Below are 23897 nucleotides of genomic sequence, written 5' to 3' on the forward strand. Positions count from 1 at the left end.
TATAGCATAACAAAAAATTTCTGAGAGCTTAAAATATTTATCTATCTGTATATACCAGCCATATTTTTATAGAAAATAATATCCTAACATAATCATTATGTTTGCATCCTAGATATTTCCATGGTATAAAAGTAGCAAACTCATGACTAAGTTTATCTTAATCAACTAAAAGAATAGTGACTTTCTTGTATACATTTTTATCACTACATACCTGCAAAATAGAGAAATAGTTTGTATAGTGACTGGATATGTAGGCAATCTCTTTTAACCAGGCTCCCCTGGTTAAACTGGGCCCGAGAGATACATTTTCTACTAATAAAACTTTAGTTATGCTTCTACCTGAGGACTGGGATATAGCACAGGGCAACCAAGCACTCATTTCAATTTGGTTACTGGAATCTATGTTTAGAGTAGGTTATATAATTCTCCTCTGATGTCTCCCTGATCCCCTTAATGGCCTCAATTTTTATTAATATTTTAATTAACTGAAAAATATTATTTTATTGTTATTATTTTTATTTATCAATTTTTGTCTTGCCTTTGAATTAAATTTTATACAGCCTAAAAGATACCTATTTTTTAATTCATCCAGGTGCGTGTATTTACATTTTCAGTTGGTCAACATAATTATGACAGAGGTCCTATTCAGTGGATGGCCTGTGAAAATAAAGGTAACAGATCTGTTTTCTTTACTATGTTTTATTATAAGAAAAAAACAGTTTAGTAATTATTCATTCTACTTAGTATGACTTAAAGTTGTAGCTGTATGTTATAGGAATAGAGACAAGAATAAAATTCTAAACATCTGTCCTGTAGAGAAAACATGCAATGGATTTTTTAAAAATGTTTTGGATTTTAACATTAGCATTATGTTATAGAGAACATGAGTCATTTGATTTTATTGTACATTCATATAAGGTTATATTGTTTTAAATGATAGTGATATAAATAAAATATAATCTTACATGAAAAATTAGGAAAATAATATCTAAATTTTATTCATTTTTAAATTTTTAATCTAGATTTTATAAAATCATATAAAATTTAGATAAAATGTATATATTAGAATGTGGCCTAAAGCTATATATATTTTTTCTCTGAGTAATTAAATTATTGTTTTGGAGAATATATTATACATTCTTAGATAATTCAGATTTTATTCAGAGAGTCCATATTTTCTTCATACTCAGAAAAAATGGTGTTAAGAGAAGAGATTTTATTTGAATACTAACTGTGATACCAGAGCAACAAGAAGAACTTGAACTTATCTGAAATTATGTTTATGGAAAAATTTAAGTAAATATAATAAGTATTAGGTATCTATGCATCATGTATCTTTAATAATTTCTTAAATGAAAAATATTGGGTTGTAGAAGTCATGTTGCACTTTTACATAAAAACATAGAAAAAATATGTCATGACTTTTCCCACAACCCAATATATTCTTATGGTGTCAGATTCTGTACTGCTTTATAGAAAAATAACATTTATTGTGTATGTTGGAGAGATTTAGGGAAATAACTCATAAAGCCTGTACATATATTGTGACTATTCATTAATCAAACATTCTCTTAATATATTATTGGTATCAATAATTTACTTTGCTCATTTTAAAGGTAAAGAAAATGCCTTTGCACTCTACTAGGACAAAATAATTTGTGGTTCTTTATTATAAGTTATATATAAAAGGACATTTATATTCCAGGTTATTATTATGAAATTCCTTCTATTGGAGCAATAAGAATCAATACTCAGGTATGATTATTTATTTAATGACTGGTTAAATTGTTTTTTTCAAGTGTAAGATATTTCTTTTTTTGGTTTAAAATTGTTATTATGGAAAAATAGGTGAAAATGAAAAAACTATAATAATTCATTTGTATCAAAATGCCAAGACTCAGGAACTAGCAGTTAGCGTAATGGCTATGTCGCTGGACTCCCACGTAGTCGACCGCGGTTCGTGTCCCGGACCCGGTGGCTTAAAACTCACGCCGGGCGTGTGTGCATGCGTGCCCAAGATCCCGAGAGGATAATGGAGGAGAAAGGATTGCGGCATGACCATCCCCCCTGGGCGGTGATTTCTCGCTTTCTGTCTCTATGTCTCTCTCTGTCTGTCTGGTGAGCGCACGCGTCCTATAGCAAAAACCTCTCCCCCCCAAAAAAAAAAAATTGCCAAGACTCATAGTAATGTATTGGTTTTTACTTTATTAAGGTACAAGTGTTTTTAGGCATCCAAAACTCAACTTAAAAAAATGCATGTAAATATAAGTGTATTGTTATCCTTGGATATTAAAAACATAGAACATAGATTAAATCCAATTTACTAAAAAGTGTATCTCCTGTACTTTTAATTGGTTCTTTTTCAAATCATTTAAATGAGCTTCTTCAAGTAGTAAATACTACACACAAATTTAGACAGTAATTATTCTGGACAAATTGCAGAGGTTCCTAGTTAGAGTTAATACATCTCCCCAGTAACCACTGAGCTCTAGTTACCTGCTTTACTTGTTTATTTTATTTATTTATTTTTAATTGTTAGAAGACAGTTGTGCTATCCAAAGAGAGAGAAAGAGAGAGAAAGCACCCCCCTCACCCTGCCATGGGACATGGTCACACTGAAATCCCTTCTCCATTTCTCCATCCTGTTGGATTTTGGTGCACATACACATGTTCCCAAATGTTCTTCAAGTTACTAGGGACAGGATTCAAACCATGGTCAGCCAAGAGTAACCAAAATCCTTTAACTACTAACGTCCAGGGCAGCCTGATCTATTTACCTGCTTAAAAATAAAGTTACAACAGAAAGTATTTTCTTACGCCATCCATTTGAAAACATGCATGTTCTGTAACTTTTTGTAGAATGAACTAATATGCTAATTTAATTATTTATTATTTTTAAAATATTCACAAATTACTATATAAATCATTTCTCAATTTGAAGCATAGCTGAGGATATACAAAATAGACTAAGTTAAAATTTAGCATAAATAATATACAAGGCATTGGTAGAAATGAATACTGAATTCATTGAATGTTGAAATAAAACAACAGATGTATTTGAGTCTGATGTCTAGATTTGGCACAGTATTTAATTTATTTTTTGATATATTTAAATGTAGTTTTGAATTTCAGCCAAACAATCTGCGATATGAAAGCAACTATGTAGCTGCTTTATTATTTCAAATTTGTGCAGTTCCACACAGTAAATCACAGAGCCTTAAATAGTTTAGATTACCATGAAACAATTTACAAGGAACATTATTTTACTTATCATTGGCAGTAACTCAGAAAAACAATATTCTGATTATTACTATGGAAAGAAAAACAAGATAGATATATCATATAAATATTATAAGTCAAATATTGTTTATTCAAAGCATATAGGCATACCATTTAGGGGTACCGAGTGGGAATTAAATGATTATATATATACTCTTTCTCTTAACAACTTTTATTCCATATTCCTTTTTAACTCTAGATTATTTTTTCTCTCTGGAGTTTTTATTTTTTATTTTTGTATCAACGCATTCCTGGATTTCAACCAAAACCTCTTTCTTTATATAAATAGGAATATTTGGATGTTCTGGGAAGACCAATGGTTTTAGCAGGAGACAAAGCTAAACAAGTCCAATGGACTAATGTGTATCTGGATGCGCTGGTAAGAGATTGGGCTGTTTAATCAAACACAGGCGTAACAGAAGCTCACAGTTGACTTCTGCTTCTTTCTAGGTGACGTTTCTCTTTTCCACTTCATTAAATCCTTTCTAAAATTCCTTCCATCATGACTCTTTGCTAGAATTTAGAGAATTTTCAAAAAACCTAGGCTTGAATGTAGTAGAATACCATAAATAATTTAATTGTTCCGTTAATCCACTGAGAATTTCCATCTTAGAAGAACACTGAATTTCTGGGAATTGCAATAGCTTTTTGTACTTTTCAGGTAAAAAAAAAAAAAAAAAAAAAAGAAGAGTTATTCTTGTTCCAAATCTACAGAAATAGGTGGATTCTTTTAGTTTTTGCAATAGGATTTATAAGTAGGCTGGGAGAAGGGAAGGGGAGAGGGAAACAAAGAGAGACAGGGAGAATGAGAAAGCACTCCTTGGGGAGGATGGCCACACAGCAGTCCCCTTTCTTCCATTTGCCTTTTGGGAGCTTCGGCACCCACAAACATGAACCCGGTATGTTTTTGAAGCTGATTTTTCCAGCACTCCAACCACACAGTCAGCTATGTGACATCTAGCTGCTTTAACCACCATCCCACTGGCTGACCCAGAAATCTTTCTTTTAGAGAAAGTGTTTTAAAAGTAGGACATCCCCTGGTGGAAGCATGTATAGCCTCCATGACTGTAGCTAGATCCACCAAAATTCAGAAACACCTTGTTAGCTAGGAAAATAATTTTATCTTACAATGAAATTATCACAGACCTTATCACTTCTCATACTTAATATCTGTTATTAGATTCAGCCTCAGGCATTTGCATGGAAGCATCCCATTGAGACGATCAAATCTGGTGTGAAATTGTAAACATATGTTAAAATGTCCCTTGCATAATTGATGTTTTAGAAAAGATATTTCATCATATTTTAAAGTAGTAATTCTCAACTGGGAGTGGTTTTGCCTCTCACAGGTCTTTTTGAAATGTCTGTAGACCTTTTTGATTAACATGACTGATGGGAGATTTTGCTCCTGGTGTCCGGTGGGTAGAGCCCAGAGATGTGATAACCACCCTGAGGTGCACAGCACAGCCCTCTTCCATACACACACCGCAAAGAATTATCCAGCCCAAGATGTCAGTAGCACCAAAGTTAAAAATACCTTACTTTTATGCAGTATTTACTTTTCTGACATGAAAATTTTAAACAATAATGATCACACTTAATATTTATTCATATACATAATCTTAATGTGATGATTTTATTAATGATTTTACTCAAATAATGTACTGGAGAGACTCAAAACAACAAGTCCTGAAAAGTAAATGCTGATTCAATAATAATACTGTTCCCTACTTGGGAGTTCAAATATGCTGTTACTACTTTTCTAAATGCAGTGATGAACCCAAAGGGCAAAATGCAATCCGTTTACAATTACTTATCATTTGGTTCTTGCAAAATAAACACATACAGGAAGTTACAGAAAAAAAATAGGCACTATTAGTGGCAGCTTTGCATGCTAAGGAAGATAAAGTGGAGCTTGCTTACCTCAAAGCTAGCTCAAACTTCTGTCCAGTGTTCTTCCTTGACATCACATGTTTACTTAAGGTCACATGGTCATCTAAAGCAGTGGTCCAAATGTTTTGCTTTTTCAAATCCAACATAGGACAGTATATGATAGGAGGAGTCAGTAATTTGCCCTGTTGTATTTCCTATGACCAGAAGTTCATTAAGGACCATGTCTGCGTTACTGGGAAAGGCCTTACTGATAGCACAAATGACGCCAGAGGAAATGCTGGTTCTAAATGTGCTGTTCTACAAGCTAAAACTAATGTAAAAAAAAAAAAGGAAGAAGAAAAATAAGATAAGAGACATGAATTGGCTATTCATTGGACACATAGAGCATTCTTTTTACTGGTTCAAGAATGATAAATGACCCATTCTGTATTTCCACTTTGTTTACAGCCTCTGTAGGTAAGATAGTTAAGATACATGTTGGTCAAATATATTATATATTTTCTTCTTCTATTAAGAAGGGAAGAATTAAATATTGAAAGACTAAATGAAATTCAGAGAATTCTGGAATTTCAAAGTCAAGAATGCTGTTACTACTTTTCTAAATGCAGTGATGAACCCAAAGGGCAAAATGCAATCCGTTTACAATTACTTATCATTTGGTTCTTGCAAAATAAACACATACAGGAAGTTACAGAAAAAAAATAGGCACTATTAGTGGCAGCTTTGCATGCTAAGGAAGATAAAGTGGAGCTTGCTTACCTCAAAGCTAGCTCAAACTTCTGTCCAGTGTTCTTCCTTGACATCACATGTTTACTTAAGGTCACATGGTCATCTAAAGCAGTGGTCCAAATGTTTTGCTTTTTCAAATCCAACATAGGACAGTATATGATAGGAGGAGTCAGTAATTTGCCCTGTTGTATTTCCTATGACCAGAAGTTCATTAAGGACCATGTCTGCGTTACTGGGAAAGGCCTTACTGATAGCACAAATGACGCCAGAGGAAATGCTGGTTCTAAATGTGCTGTTCTACAAGCTAAAACTAATGTAAAAAAAAAAAAGAAGAAGAAAAATAAGATAAGAGACATGAATTGGCTATTCATTGGACACATAGAGCATTCTTTTTACTGGTTCAAGAATGATAAATGACCCATTCTGTATTTCCACTTTGTTTACAGCCTCTGTAGGTAAGATAGTTAAGATACATGTTGGTCAAATATATTATATATTTTCTTCTTCTATTAAGAAGGGAAGAATTAAATATTGAAAGACTAAATGAAATTCAGAGAATTCTGGAATTTCAAAGTCAAGAAGTTATATTTTAGAATAGAATGAGGATGTGCTTAAAAACGATGATGATATTTTAGCTGAACACATCAGTACAGGTAAGGTAGTTAGTGAAACCACACCATGTGGATATAGTGTAAAAGTTTGGACATTTCTGTGTTTACTAAAGAATGATACCTTGGTCACTTTTGGAGATAATGGGAATTAAGGACAGAAGCAAAACTGAACAAATATTGTGGAGGTTCATTTTACTTGGGGGGTTAAATTGAGACTCTATATAAAAGGAGAGATATTAAAAAAAGTGTGTCTCTATAAAATAAATATCAGATTAAATCCAGGTATCAAAAATCTTGTTTTATTTAGTTTTATTCTCCAGAGATGTGTACAATGCCCAGAAATAGCATCGTTTTTATTTGTTTGGTTGTTTTTGTCTACTTAATAAACGGGAAAAAATTGAGGCAGACTACCAGTGAGTGCATTCATGAATATCTTATATCTAATATGTTAGGAATCTACTTCTCATTTTAGGCTACATATTATCATTTTTAGGAGTGAATTATGGTAGTCCGTATACATACATAAAATGATGATGACAGAAGGAATGCATCTGTACATTTCTTGTCTGATATCATGGTTGCATTTTAAAAAGCTGTATATATAAATTATAAGTCAGACTTTAATGTCGAGAGTTTTCATCGGGCATATTAACTTATATAACTAAAGATGTTTTATTGTCAAATATTCTTGCTTGTAAAGAGAGAACCTATGTGAATATCACTGTGCACCCCCTCTGTGTAGTAGTTTCCAAAATTCGATGTGTCCTAAATTTGGCAACTGTTCTACTGAAAGCCTCTCTACAGGCTCCTCCTTAATTAGGCTTCTGTTGATTCGGGGCTTTCTCCATGCACAATAGCAAACGCTAGCCTAAGATATTTTCTCCACAACCATACTATTTTTAGAACCAGAACGGAATGCATGAAATTTAGATTTAGAGGCATTATGCACCCAAAGGTTACTAATATGTTCTCATCCTAGCAAGTGCAAAATATCCAACAATACTTTAAAAATTATTTTAATGTGTTTTTTTGAAAATGTCATTTTCATATATAACAATGGTTTAAAAAATATACATATATATATGGCCGCAGATGTTACTGATTTTTAAAAAGCAGCCCCTGACTTGAAAATTATATTTAAGCTAATCTCCTCAGATTCATTTAATACATGACATTATCCATGAGCTGCTTAATAGCTTGGTGTTATTTTTGTTGTGCTAATTTGCTCCATGACTACACTTTCATGCTTCATGCTTATGGCTATTCTATCTATTGAGTCATCATTTTACTTTGTCAAGAAGTACTTTTATTTTGGTTGCTTTTTAGAAGCGATATTGCTTTTTTAAAAATAGCATAGTATTTTCCAGGAATAGCCAAGAAATGTAGTACCAAGAGCATATTTTTTGGATGTTTCATGTTCTTAACCTCTACATTTGGGATTTAGCATAAATGTTTTAATTTAAGGCATAAAATAATCAATAATGAAGTTATAAAAATGGAAGTAAAATAAAACTTTAATATCACTCTACTTATGGAGTACTCTGATACTAGGTGAATTATCACTGTGAAAAAAAAGGGGAGACAAGATGGAGCTATAGAAGATGTTAGGGGCTATTGATCATTTGTATAAGTTAGCCTTTAAAAAAATTTTAAAGTTATTTTCAATGTTCTCTTAGAGTATTATTTTAGATGTCGCATACTTAAATACCTTCCTGATAGGTCCTGATTATTTCCCGGATATTTTTATTCCATTTTTTTAAAACAAGTTTTGGTAGATATTTTAAATTAGTTACTAGTTTTTTTTTTGTGACTCTATATAACGTTGCTATAAAATATAATCCCAAATATCAAAAACTAATGGTAGGATGACAAAAGTTTAAATTGTAAGTTTTACTTGCCTTTTCTCTCTGAATCTATTTTTAGGAGCTGGGACTTGTCATTACTGGAACTCTTCCGGTCTTCAACATTACTGGCCAATTTGAAAATAAGACAAACTTAAAGGTTAGAAGTTAATTTATAAAAACAAATAATAATAAATGATAAGCTGTGATGTCAAAACTCAATGGGAATCAGATAGTTCTATAAGAAAATGCATGCGATGTAACTGTCTTGTGAGGCCAGAGGTCAAAGGCAACAGCTGCTTTTGCGATAACCACCTGGGAAAAAGGAAATACAGGTCAAGCTTGTTGTTGCCCCAGAGCCAGAATTGAACTTAACTGTATTTAAGTATGACCTGATGAGAACACGAAGTCAGACTCTGGGAGTAATTACATGATAAATGGACAATAATTTTGTGTGCACAGTTTTAAAAGGCGTCTGAGAAATTCATGGCTTTCAGAATAAAAAGTTCCAAGGACCAATGTTCCAATGATGTTTGTGTCAATGTAGATAGGTATCCTGAATTGTTCCTCCTCCCACTTCCAAATAATGGGTTTTAGTTATCTTACATCCGGAGGATCTGATTTAAATTTATTTTTTATTTTTTAAATTTATGTTTCCTATTTTTTAAGATTCAAGATTAAAATACCTAATAAATTCCATAAAAATGTTTGCTTTGTATTGGACTGTTAATATTGTCAGTTTACTAAAATCATACTTACTTAAATTAGAAAATATGTATCATGTACTTATTTCTTATTTGGTAAATGCTTCTATTTAAATATAGGATTGTATTCTTATTTCTTAGCTTGATGTAGTAGGAGTATAAGATTTCAGAGGTTAAGGGTTTTTGTTTTGTTTTGTTTTTTAAGCAATTTATTTATTTACATAGATAGATAGCCAGTCAGCCAGCCAGCCAGCCAGCCAGAGGGCATGTACACTTAAGAGTGAGACAAAGACATGAGAGAGAGAGAGAAAGAGAGAGAGAGAGAGAGAGAGAGAGAGAGAGAAAGGACCCCCAATGGAGGCTGCAGTCTTTCTTTTTTCCCCATTTTTCCATACAAGTGCCTAGTTTGTTTTTCAGACTGTTGGGATCAGGACTCAAACTGTAGTCAGCCATGTGGGATCTGGCTCCCTATGTATTGTACTTAACCACTGTGTTATCCTGCCCTTAAGATTTTTTCAAAATATAGTGATAAATGCTTATTTGAAACATAGGAGATATTCATGACTTGACGGGCTGTTTATTTTCAATTTATGGTTTAATGAGGTTTATTGTACTTGCTTTTCAGTTATAAATCTCAGTTAAACTTTTTATTGTTATAATGTGGCCATAGAAAACATTAGTTATTTCCCTATGGGGGCCTATTACTGCTCTTAAATATTTCTGGGTTCTAGGCATTGTAACTCATAAAGGAATAATTCTGTAACTCTTTCTCATACATGTTTATAAATGTCACTATGAACTGTCTACAAGACTGCTGTAAAATTCTAGAGTTTTTCTTAGTCTAGAGTTGATTCACAGGAAAAGAGCATATTTCTTGACATAACTCAGTCTCTGCATCAACAGAAAGTTTTGAGAGAGAGAGAGAAAGAGAGAGAGAGAGAGAGAGAGAGAGAGAGAGAAAGGACCCCCAATGGAGGCTGCAGTCTTTCTTTTTTCCCCATTTTTCCATACAAGTGCCTAGTTTGTTTTTCAGACTGTTGGGATCAGGACTCAAACTGTAGTCAGCCATGTGGGATCTGGCTCCCTATGTATTGTACTTAACCACTGTGTTATCCTGCCCTTAAGATTTTTTCAAAATATAGTGATAAATGCTTATTTGAAACATAGGAGATATTCATGACTTGACGGGCTGTTTATTTTCAATTTATGGTTTAATGAGGTTTATTGTACTTGCTTTTCAGTTATAAATCTCAGTTAAACTTTTTATTGTTATAATGTGGCCATAGAAAACATTAGTTATTTCCCTATGGGGGCCTATTACTGCTCTTAAATATTTCTGGGTTCTAGGCATTGTAACTCATAAAGGAATAATTCTGTAACTCTTTCTCATACATGTTTATAAATGTCACTATGAACTGTCTACAAGACTGCTGTAAAATTCTAGAGTTTTTCTTAGTCTAGAGTTGATTCACAGGAAAAGAGCATATTTCTTGACATAACTCAGTCTCTGCATCAACAGAAAGTTTAAAGTGTTGCAACTCTTGTCTATATTTTATAATTTTCCCTGTAAACGTTTCAATATATTATTTTGTAACTTATGTAATTATATTTAGGGCAAGAATTCATGATACAATTCTAATACAATTTCCATTTTTATATTCCATAGATAATTATGATAGCTCTTTGTCTCATAAGCTCCAACTTGCAACTGGAACTATGATGCCTATTTTTTTGGTGTTAGAAGCTTTAGTAGCAATTTGGAACACTGTTTGAGGATTTGGGTAATAACGATTTTGGAGGATTTTATTGCTAAAATCCTCACAACACCATTTTGAGTAAGGTCTCTTATGTTCAGGATTGTCACACAAGCATCAGTACTCTCAACAGTGAAAGTTCAATGTGTTCTTACTTGGTATTGTCCAGTCTTTAAGCTGGGCATTCTTGTTTTCTTAGTCACAGTGCACCAAGGAGTCAATCTGTAGTCACACACAGAGACACATATGCACACACAGCTAGAACTCCTGACCGAAGAATAGCAGTACAAAGACATCCGAGGAGAAAAAAAGTACAATAATTATCTAATTGAAATTTTCATATATCTTTTATATTTTAATCTCGATCATCAAGATTCTGTTAAATTTCATGCTGATGATAAAGTTTTGGAAGATAATCAAAGCTGAGAATTAAGAATTCTAATAAATTGACCCCAAAAGTGTCTCACCCTAAAAGTAAACATATTTATATTTATATATTTATAGTCATGTTTAGTTATTACATTAAATACAACCATTGTCAAAGCAAAATGATGAAAATATGTATATCATTATGTAGAAATGTATGCTTTTTGGTATAAAAATCAATTCACCATTCATTTTTGCCAACTTATTATAGAACCAGCTGATTCTTGGTGTGATGGGAGTCGATGTGTCTTTGGAAGATATTAAAAGACTGACACCACGTTTTACAGTAAGAAGCAATTTACTCCTTTGGCATCTTTTCTAATTGAGCTTGCCCATAAAGCACTTAAGTAGTTCTCAAAAATTATGTGTAGTTCTCTTAGCAAGAGAACAGAATGTTAAAAAGCATCCTTAAAATGTAGAGATACCAGGTTATCTATCAACGTACTATAAAATGTGCATTTAATACATAAAATACTTTTTAAAATACAGATTTCTGATTGTGACTCAGGGATATTTAAGTTTATTTTGTTATTTTTCAGTTGTGCCCCAATGGCTATTACTTTGCAATCGATCCTAATGGTTATGTTTTATTACACCCAAATCTTCAGCCAAAGGTATGTATGCAATTTCTCACAGTGATTGATCCTTTGTAAAATTAATGGTTTATGCTCTTAATAAGACTGTAATTTTTTAAGTCACTATATAGTACTAAATACAAAATGAGAGTCATGTGGCTCCCTTCTTAAATGACAAGACACAGATTGTGTGAAAGTTGTTTTCATTTTCTCTTCCCAATTTAGCTGAACTAATGTTACTATCTCTAATACAACCTTTATCACTTTCTGACTTCAGTTTCATACACCATACTTGCAACTTCGATTAAGGCTATAAGATATGAAAGGATATTGCTATGGCTAAGGGCACAAGCCTCATAAACATTAGTAATGTTCCATGCCCACACTGCTTTCATTTTTTTTTTTTTTTTTGGAGAGGTTTTCGCCATAGGGCGCGTGCACTTGCCAGAAGGACAGAAAGAGACAGAGAGACAGAAAGTGAGAAATCACCCCCCAAGGGGGATGGCCATGCCGCAATCCTTTCTTCTCCACTTTCCTCTCGAGATCTTTGGTATGCACACACATGTGCCTGGCGTGAGTCTAAGCCACCGGGTCAGGGACTTGAGGCGCGGTCAACTACATGGGAGTCCAGCGACATAGCCATTACGCCAACTGCTGGTCCCACCCACACTGCTTTCTCACCAGCCCTCTCTTCTGGTACTTATCTCTGCTTTCCATCTCCCAGAGTATGGATCTCTTTACTATAGATTAGGTTTATATGTGGGAAGTTCAGTAAGTGAAATCCATGTGATGGGTTTCAGAAATTGGAAGTGCTTATTAGTCAGTGAGTTCTTCTGGAAATGATAAACTTCCAGAGATGAACCAGTTTATCATTATCTTGACACCTATTTTCCCAAAATAGTAAATACTTTTTATTTCATTTAATTCACTTCACTTTTCATTGGCCATTCCCCCCTGGGGAGTGATTTCTTGCTTTCTGTCTCTCTGCCTCTCTCTCTGTCTTTCTGGTGAGCAAACACGCCCTATAGCAAAAAAACTCTCAAAAAAACACAAACAAACAAAAAAACCCCAAAAAACAAAAACAAAACAAAACAAAAACCTTCTTTTAGAAGTTTTTGACTTAGGGCGCGTGCACTTGCCAGAAGGACAGAAAGAGACAGAGAGACAGAAAGTGAGAAATCACCCCCCAAGGGGGATGGCCATGCCGCAATCCTTTCTTCTCCACTTTCCTCTCGAGATCTTTGGTATGCACACACATGTGCCTGGCGTGAGTCTAAGCCACCGGGTCAGGGACTTGAGTGTATTGTACTTAACCACTGTGTTATCCTGCCCTTAAGATTTTTTCAAAATATAGTGATAAATGCTTATTTGAAACATAGGAGATATTCATGACTTGACGGGCTGTTTATTTTCAATTTATGGTTTAATGAGGTTTATTGTACTTGCTTTTCAGTTATAAATCTCAGTTAAACTTTTTATTGTTATAATGTGGCCATAGAAAACATTAGTTATTTCCCTATGGGGGCCTATTACTGCTCTTAAATATTTCTGGGTTCTAGGCATTGTAACTCATAAAGGAATAATTCTGTAACTCTTTCTCATACATGTTTATAAATGTCACTATGAACTGTCTACAAGACTGCTGTAAAATTCTAGAGTTTTTCTTAGTCTAGAGTTGATTCACAGGAAAAGAGCATATTTCTTGACATAACTCAGTCTCTGCATCAACAGAAAGTTTAAAGTGTTGCAACTCTTGTCTATATTTTATAATTTTCCCTGTAAACGTTTCAATATATTATTTTGTAACTTATGTAATTATATTTAGGGCAAGAATTCATGATACAATTCTAATACAATTTCCATTTTTATATTCCATAGATAATTATGATAGCTCTTTGTCTCATAAGCTCCAACTTGCAACTGGAACTATGATGCCTATTTTTTTGGTGTTAGAAGCTTTAGTAGCAATTTGGAACACTGTTTGAGGATTTGGGTAATAACGATTTTGGAGGATTTTATTGCTAAAATCCTCACAACACCATTTTGAGTAAGGTCTCTTATGTTCAGGATTGTCACACAAGCATCAGTACTCTCAACAGTGAAAGTTCAATGTGTTCTTACTTGGTATTGTCCAGTCTTTAAGCTGGGCATTCTTGTTTTCTTAGTCACAGTGCACCAAGGAGTCAATCTGTAGTCACACACAGAGACACATATGCACACACAGCTAGAACTCCTGACCGAAGAATAGCAGTACAAAGACATCCGAGGAGAAAAAAAGTACAATAATTATCTAATTGAAATTTTCATATATCTTTTATATTTTAATCTCGATCATCAAGATTCTGTTAAATTTCATGCTGATGATAAAGTTTTGGAAGATAATCAAAGCTGAGAATTAAGAATTCTAATAAATTGACCCCAAAAGTGTCTCACCCTAAAAGTAAACATATTTATATTTATATATTTATAGTCATGTTTAGTTATTACATTAAATACAACCATTGTCAAAGCAAAATGATGAAAATATGTATATCATTATGTAGAAATGTATGCTTTTTGGTATAAAAATCAATTCACCATTCATTTTTGCCAACTTATTATAGAACCAGCTGATTCTTGGTGTGATGGGAGTCGATGTGTCTTTGGAAGATATTAAAAGACTGACACCACGTTTTACAGTAAGAAGCAATTTACTCCTTTGGCATCTTTTCTAATTGAGCTTGCCCATAAAGCACTTAAGTAGTTCTCAAAAATTATGTGTAGTTCTCTTAGCAAGAGAACAGAATGTTAAAAAGCATCCTTAAAATGTAGAGATACCAGGTTATCTATCAACGTACTATAAAATGTGCATTTAATACATAAAATACTTTTTAAAATACAGATTTCTGATTGTGACTCAGGGATATTTAAGTTTATTTTGTTATTTTTCAGTTGTGCCCCAATGGCTATTACTTTGCAATCGATCCTAATGGTTATGTTTTATTACACCCAAATCTTCAGCCAAAGGTATGTATGCAATTTCTCACAGTGATTGATCCTTTGTAAAATTAATGGTTTATGCTCTTAATAAGACTGTAATTTTTTAAGTCACTATATAGTACTAAATACAAAATGAGAGTCATGTGGCTCCCTTCTTAAATGACAAGACACAGATTGTGTGAAAGTTGTTTTCATTTTCTCTTCCCAATTTAGCTGAACTAATGTTACTATCTCTAATACAACCTTTATCACTTTCTGACTTCAGTTTCATACACCATACTTGCAACTTCGATTAAGGCTATAAGATATGAAAGGATATTGCTATGGCTAAGGGCACAAGCCTCATAAACATTAGTAATGTTCCATGCCCACACTGCTTTCATTTTTTTTTTTTTTTTTGGAGAGGTTTTCGCCATAGGGCGCGTGCACTTGCCAGAAGGACAGAAAGAGACAGAGAGACAGAAAGTGAGAAATCACCCCCCAAGGGGGATGGCCATGCCGCAATCCTTTCTTCTCCACTTTCCTCTCGAGATCTTTGGTATGCACACACATGTGCCTGGCGTGAGTCTAAGCCACCGGGTCAGGGACTTGAGGCGCGGTCAACTACATGGGAGTCCAGCGACATAGCCATTACGCCAACTGCTGGTCCCACCCACACTGCTTTCTCACCAGCCCTCTCTTCTGGTACTTATCTCTGCTTTCCATCTCCCAGAGTATGGATCTCTTTACTATAGATTAGGTTTATATGTGGGAAGTTCAGTAAGTGAAATCCATGTGATGGGTTTCAGAAATTGGAAGTGCTTATTAGTCAGTGAGTTCTTCTGGAAATGATAAACTTCCAGAGATGAACCAGTTTATCATTATCTTGACACCTATTTTCCCAAAATAGTAAATACTTTTTATTTCATTTAATTCACTTCACTTTTCATTAATTCTTCACAAGGCATTGACAGCAAAACTTATTTGTCTAGAAGTAAAATTGAGCAAAATCTTATTATATAATTACACATTTATAAACATCTTTAAGTTACTGTTTAACCTAGAAGTTAATATTGAAGGTACTTTAAACCACGCCATGTTATAGATACTTCCTCCTTCTCGGTCATAGATATTTAATGCTAGTCATATGTTAGCAAATACACAAGTGTGTATACACACACACATAAACACACGAAGTTGTGACATTTAAATATTATTCAATTAACATTGATAGTGAATGCAAAAATCATTAAATGTAATGAATGAATTGTAATTCATTTTAATGTATTAACTAATTATACACATTATAATTAATGTCTCTATTTTTATTCCTCCCATATTAGAACTTAATTCAATATAAAATCCATCATGATATGTGTAAAGCAAATACAGCTGCTGATCACATTACATTATGTTTAGATTAATTATTTAAATATAAACATTTTACAGGTACTTTGTAGCCTTATTATTATAACTATCACATTTCTTTAAAAACACATCATGTTAAATTCAGCCTAGGAAAGTTGCTTATTATTGGCTCATCATCCTGTGATTCTGCCATAGCTGGAAATATGTGTCTTTTTAAATCTTATTTTTTCATTTAAAAATATTGTTTTGCCTTGGTGTATCCAGTGTATTTTAAATTATATCCGCCTAACTAAAGTCATTTGAAAGCAATAGAAATGTAATGTGTTGAAGTTGTAAAAGATCTCAATTTTGATCTAGCTGATAGCGTGATGATTAAAGTGGCTGTATCCCACATGGCCTTTGTGGTTTGGGTCCCAAACTAGCAGCTTGAAAAACATGCTGGGTGCATGTGTGGGCATGCCCAAAATCCCAAAAGGAGAATGGAGAAGGGGATTGGGCATGGCCTTCCCCCCTAGGGTGTGATTTCTCTCTTTTTCTGGCAAGAGCACACACCATATAGCAAACCTCCTCACAAAAATATAATTTTTATTTTATATTTTATTTTTAAAATATATTTTTAAAAAAATTTTTAGATCAGATATTGCTATGTCGTGATCCTCTTGCCTCAGCTTCCAGAGTAGCAGTGTCTACCAGCATGTGCTACCCCAATTGGGTCAGGATCTCTGCTTTTATGATTATAGACCATAACTCTTCCCCCAAGAAACTAAAATATCTCATACACAAAAAAGGAAAAGAATAATGAGAATAATGCCTGTATGATGAGTATATATTTGTCTGTCATCTAGCAATAATAGCAGTTTAGGTTGTTTTTGTATTGAGAGAAGGGTAATCATTTTCAAAAAGGTGCTCCTCCTTTCTAAATTTTTCTATGATTCAATGCTTATGTAGAAAATATTTTATTACTATTTGAATGCTACTAGCATATATTTGGCTCATAATTGGAATAACCGATTCACTAAAATTCATAATATTACTAAGAAAATATAAATTTTATAGAAATTCTTATTAAAGCCTAGATGATATTTTCTTCCTGATTATATGTTAGCGCTTTATAGTTTTAATATTAGATCTTATTAAAGCAAGAATCTGACAGAAAGACATTTCAAAAAATACTGTTTCAGAAAGCCATGAAAAAGAAATAGATGAACAATCAATGCATTTTTTTCTCAAATTTCTGCTTTTAAATGATGTATGCCTGTGGATTATCATTAACAGGTTAAATGTTGTGTTATCTCTTTTGTGGGTAAAAATGGTGTGTGCTATACAGATTGATACAAGAACTTCATAAAAGGATGATACAATATAGACAATTGTTTGAGAAATTGATAGATATGAAGGACAAATAAGGCAACAGCTGGTAAACTAACATAATTAATCCTAATTATTTTATTAGATATTCATCAATGCAGCCACAGGAAAATAAAGCCACATTTTTGGTACCATTATTGTTTAATGACATGATAGTCTTATATTACCCAAGTTTCTCTTGCTCAAGGCCTATGCTTTTTTCCTGATAACAAAATCTTAACTAAAAATATTTCAGCACAGTTTTGTAGTTTGTAGAATGTAGGATGAGTTTTTTATAAGAAACCCAGAGTACCAGGAAATAAAGTAGCCACGAATTTTTCACATATGCAATTTTCGAGGGCTTCATTATTTATTTCTCAAAGCATATCACTACAACTATGACCACATTTTGACAAATGTTGAATTATGTATCCTGCTTTATTCCAAATTTACATTTCGCCATTTTGTTTTATTGAAATAACCAGATTAGGTCTATTTATTAGGCTCTCATTTTGATTGATTCCAATAAATGTTTATTGTATAGAAAATTATACACAGTCTGTTTTGGAAATCAGTATTGAAAATATATCTACAGTCATATGGTCGAATACCCCATTAGTTCCTTAGATACAACATTTGCTATTACTTCAGAAAAATAAAGGCAAAAATATCAAATGTTTGTCTTTTCACTAGTCTGTAGTTGTTTGGCTCAGTCTTTTTTGGCTACCATAACAAAATATAATAGAGTTGTTGAAAACAATAAAGACTTATTTTTCATAGTTCTAGAGGCTGGGAAGTACAAGATTGTTGCCTGGTGAGGCCCTTATAATCATAGACAGCCATCCCTCTCACTCTTACCTCAGTATGGAGGAAGGGGTCTCTTCAGGCTTTTAATATCTCGTTCAAAAGTGTTCTTTCTGCTCTTTGATTTCATCACCTTCCAAAGGCCCCACCTTCTAATACCATCACCTTTGATCATGATGAGTTTAACACAGAAATTTGGGAGAACATTGATAATATTTATATGTTGCATATTTGAATCATGTACACTCTAACATTTCCTACTTTTCTTTCTTTTTCGAGTCAGTGTAAAAGTTACCTGCTACAGACCATCTTTTCCTTTTCCACTTTTCTAGGAAAACATCAACAGTCATTTTTGCTTTAAACATGATTTTTACTAACATAACAATTTTAATTCACTAAACATATTTTTAAACTTTTATGTTAGTTATTGACATAGTATGAACTCTATGATAATTGCCAAATATTTTTAATTCTATCACTTAGACCTGCTTCCAATCAAGGTTATATGTGACCAAAATGATGATAGACTAGAACCCTTACCTATGTTGATCATGTAGTATGATAAATTACCATTTTTCTGTTGCTTCAGCCTATTGGTGTAGGTATACCAACAATTAATTTAAGAAAAAGGAGACCCAATGTTCAGGTAACTGTGACTGAAAGTAGATCTAGCAGCGCTTTCAAATTTGCTAAATCAGAGTTGAGATTAAGCTTCTGTTTGTAAAGCTTATGATTAAAGCTGCCTTTCCTGATTCCAAGCTTCCAGAGCATGAGAGAGAGATGAGCATCATTTCTCAATAAACTGTAGCAAAAATGTTATTAATGATGGTAGAGGGTTATGCATTGGCTAACTAAAGATTGCTAAGAGAATTATATAATATATTAACAATCAGAAAAATTATAATGAGATGGCTTTGAAAAATTTAATTTGGTTTTAAGTATTGTGAAATTAATGCCAGTCTGCTTTTATAATTGATTTCTAAATGGAAATAAAAAAATACAATCCCTATGTGACAGTTTCCATAAACCACCAATTTTAACCAAAAATGTCTTTGAATTTCTAAAAGTATAATTTTGAATTATTAGAGAAATTTCCCCTTGTCTAATTAAAGCTATCCAAAATTATAAACAAATAATTAAATGTTTATTATCCAGGAAATTCATTGCAAAATGTTTTCTCTGTTTGCAACAATCTTTAAAAATTATCATATGCATTCTTATTTCTATATGTACATTAAACATAATCAGCATAAAAGGATACTTCTACAGCTTAGTTAGAGAAATTCAGAATTTCAATCTTATTTATAATTTTAAAAATTTAATCCTATTATTTATTTTACAACCTTATAGGGAGAAATAGTAAGAAGAAAAGATGAGACTACAATTTAGTAGTACTGAGTTCTGATTTGGTTCCACCGGTAGTCGAACTGTATCCTTAAGCAATTCATCAAAACTTATAGTACTTCAGTTTCTTTATCTGAAAAACAGGAGAATTGATATAATTATTGCTCTTTTACTTTAGATAGCATATTCACCTAGGAAATTTTAAAATATATATATTACATATTATATGTGCAATATGTGTGTATATATAATATATGTGAATATATATTATATATGTAATATATAATATACATATATATTTATGATATGTATACATAATTGATCCCTGTCCCATCTCTTGGAAATTCTGATTTAATTTGGCCAGGGATGGGACCTAGCCTCTGAATAGTTTTTAAAGCTTCTAGGTTGTTCTAAAGTAGTCACTGGGCTAGCGGACGCTGTAGTTCCTTTTCAGCTTGAGCTCTAGAATTCTTTGACAGTCTGAATTTCATGTTGTTGCATATGAAAGTCTTCATACCTTTTACAGCTTCCATAGAGATTAAATTTTTGTTTATGCCTTTCTTGATATATGCATTACATTGTTTTGGACTCTCATTGCATGTTTCTTTTTCATGTATTATTTTAAATTATACTTTCTGCAATCATGAGCATTTTATTGAATTTTATTTTGGCAGCAACATTAAATACTGCATGTAAGGATTATATAATTAAAAAATAAACAACCTGAAAGATGGTTTGTTTTATTTTTGCTTTCATTCTAAGAAAAATCTAAATGGCAAACTGAGCAACACAAGACTTCTCAATTTGGAAAATATTTTTTAAACTATAGTGTCTGTAGTAATGCCAGTTACAAGTCTCTCGATATAAAATTCATTAACAAAATTGCATATTATATTTTATTTCCACAAATGATGGGGTAGTTATGTTAACTGATATTCAAATTTTACAAATAGCAAATATTGGATATTCAAAATACCAAAAAGAAAAGGAAGGGGCACAAGGGACTAGATTCCATGTCTTTAGTGTCTCTTGGTATTTTTTATTGGATTGTGCTTTTAAATTTTTCAGTCACCATGCCTGTGATGGGTCTTTTACAAAATGGGGAGCCAGGTTGCCATTTAACAATGACAAATTATGCACTGACATTTTTCTTTTGTGATTTCATTTTCTTCTCTGTGTCTTTATATGTTTGAATGGGACATGATCTTCATAATGCCAATTCTTCCTGATAATGCCTCCTCCATGCATGCTGTGTGGGTCTGGTCATGCTATGCATTATCCATTGCATGTAAGATAAATATTCTTATTTCTGTTTACGTTTTGATTTCTATGGCTTTATTTTACAGTGAGTTCAGTAAAATTTTAATTCAGATATGATGTTTTTGTATAGATGATTTATTTTTAAATAATTCTAAATAATATTATAAATTTAGTGTGTTCTTTTTAAAGGGACATTATAGGTTTCACTTTTTAAAAAGGATTAGAAGGATTTCAAATATTGGCTTTTATTTTCTCTTTATGAAATGTGCTGTTTTTCAAATGAATATTTGTTTCTGAGACAGTAAATAAGATGCCATTCAAAGCATGGTCAGTAATTTCACCTATGAAAAATGTAATATTAATTTTGAAAATTATGCAACCTCCAGTTATATAGAATTATTAAGCAGTGAGTATTTTTTTAATTGAAGTGTCAAACACCGTTGTTATTTCTTTTCTTTCTAATTTGCCTTTAAGAACTTTCATTCATTGGGCCAACCCCATGGCCTAGTGATTAAGGAAGCAGGACTCTGTGTGGCCAGTCATGGTGTCAGTCCCAGCCCTGACAGCTATAAACAGGCCAGGTGTGTGAACATGCCTGTCCAAAATCCAATCAGGACAGAGAAGTGGCTAAGAAGGGATTGTGGCCTGACCATACAGAGGTGCTTTCTCCCGTCATTCTTTTCTGTCTGATGAGCATACATACCCCTCTTTCATTCATTAAAATTATGGGAATCAAAAACTTTTATTATTTAAATATAGTTACTCTTTGAGATAAGGCATTTTTGCAGTAATTATTAAACACATAAATGATAGATATACTATGTCACTCAGCATTTAAATTTGATAGGCTTAATTCTGATGCATTTTTAATCATTGTTATTGTCTTGGGAGGTTCATTCCCTATAGCAAAAAAATGTCTCGTGACTGTTGCATAAATCCAGCATTTGTTATAGGTATCTAGTAAATTAGTAAGTTTGGGTAATAACTTTTTTAAAACACTAAAAATATAGTTCATAAAAATTATCAATAATAAATTTATGTATAGCATCATGATTTTATTATTCTAGTGTACTTTGAAATCTTAATATGCTGTTACATCATAGTGTTACAAGGAAATCAATATATTTTGTTTGTTTATACAACAGTTTGATGAGTCTTCATCTTATGGTTGAGATATTAAAATAATGTCATGTGCAGTACACTTGCTGAACTAACAGTATCCTTTGGTATACTTATATAAATAAATAAATAATATGTTTTGTTTTTCAATGAACTTCATTAGTACACACCAGCAAGAAAAAGTAGTAGATGATGTTAAAACAGAAAATAATATTTAGTGAACACAGAGGTTAGTATTTTAGTTAGACTTTTACTAATGTTTATTAAAGTCCTATGACTCAACAACACATTATCTCATAAAATCATGGATTCAACTGAATTATTAAAATATACTATAAATTTTCTGAGATTCAAATATATGAAGCAAACTTGCATCTTTCCCTTATATTTTTTCAGAGGGAAGAATAGGTCTAATAAGGTCTGTTTTAATTACCAAACCCAAACATAGTTTTAAAACATTTTACTTTATACAATTATTTGTTTATGGAATACAATTTAAAAGTGTATATGGGAGCCAGCGGGTAGCATAGTGGTCAAGGTTGGACTCTCACATAGACGACTACAGTTTGAGTTCTAGACCCAGCAACTCAAAAATTTTGCCGGGCATGTGTGCACATATGCCCAAAATCTTGAGAGGAGAATGAAGGAAAGAGATGGCAGCATGGCCATTCCCCTTAGGGGGTGACTTCTTACTTCCCTCTCTGTCTCTCTCTGGCCAGAGCATGAGCCCTATGGCAGAAAAAATAAGTATACATATATGCTACCTTTGTTTAATTGCCAAACAAGTTATCCAAATTACTATGTTTTCTCCCTTTCCCATGCTAATTAAAGAAAGTTCTGAGTCATATTTCCTTCAAAAGTCATATTTCCATAGAATTTGTGATCTAACCATAATATTTAATATAGAACTCAAATGAGTCTTCAGTTGGTAGTTCATTTTAAATTTGTCTGCTATGCTTAAAACAATCTCTAGCTCTGGTCATTTAGTTTTATATATACACACACAAACACACATTTAGTTATATATACACATACACATGCACATACACTATACAAAGAAGAGGTACCTTTCTACAATTTTTAATGTATCTTACTTAAGTAGTTTTTATAGAATTTTATAAGTAAATATTCATTGAATTATTCCATATACAGCACGATTTTTAAATGTTGTATGTATTTAACTATTATTGTTTTCTATGTAGAACCCTAAATCTCAGGAGCCAGTAACATTGGATTTTCTTGATGCAGAGTTAGAGAATGATATTAAAGTGGAGGTGAGTATGAACAACAGAACTAAACAATACCCCGAGGTAGGACACTTAGATTCATCCATTTTGTGTTAGACGGTTTATTAGGTACCATACATGCAGAAATGAATGTTCTTTGGCTTTAAGAATGTCTAGGTCCTGAGCTCTTTGAACCAAAATACCCTATTAAAAAGACTACATATTTTAGGTTATATGTGACCTTACTTTTTCTTTTGTCCTTCCAACGCTAGTTCTTTCAATTATTTCAATACAAATGTAACTTTCAAAGTTTTATAAAATATTATAGAGATGGACAATATTGCTCTAGAGTTGAAGGAATAGTTGGTGGAATCTAACCACTCCACCACACAGAAGTGTGAGAGAGACTGCCATGTTTCTCGTAGTACATTTTACTCAGCAAATTTCTATTTTATCTCAAAACCAAATTATGGGTAACTTCCTCTAAGAGGGGTCTTTCATAATAATAACAATAACCATACTAATAATGAAAATACCAATAACATTTGCATGGTATGTGTCATGGATTCTCAAGAGCCTTTAAACCAGGTATCCCTGGTGTGATGTTCTTTTTTTTTTTTTTTTTTTATTTATATATTTTTTTATTATAAATTTTTTCT

At 32.5% G+C, this 23897-nt stretch overlaps 1 protein-coding gene across 2 annotated transcripts in view; it reads left to right on the plus strand.

Annotated features, from left to right (window-relative positions):
- CACNA2D1 (calcium voltage-gated channel auxiliary subunit alpha2delta 1) overlaps positions 1-23897 on the plus strand; it is a 567237-nt gene that overhangs the window by 488244 nt on the left and 55096 nt on the right. For both annotated transcript variants that reach the window (XM_006155764.3, XM_006155766.3), the window contains exons 13-19: positions 593-671; positions 1706-1755; positions 3569-3658; positions 8436-8513; positions 11449-11523; positions 11777-11851; positions 23215-23286. In XM_006155764.3, the coding sequence (XP_006155826.1) occupies positions 593-671; positions 1706-1755; positions 3569-3658; positions 8436-8513; positions 11449-11523; positions 11777-11851; positions 23215-23286 (519 nt within the window). The remainder of the gene's footprint in view (positions 1-592; positions 672-1705; positions 1756-3568; positions 3659-8435; positions 8514-11448; positions 11524-11776; positions 11852-23214; positions 23287-23897) is intronic.

The sequence above is a fragment of the Tupaia chinensis genome, unplaced genomic scaffold (genome assembly GCF_000334495.1).
Source record: "Tupaia chinensis unplaced genomic scaffold, TupChi_1.0 Scaffold000466_1, whole genome shotgun sequence".
Lineage (NCBI taxonomy): Eukaryota > Metazoa > Chordata > Mammalia > Scandentia > Tupaiidae > Tupaia > Tupaia belangeri.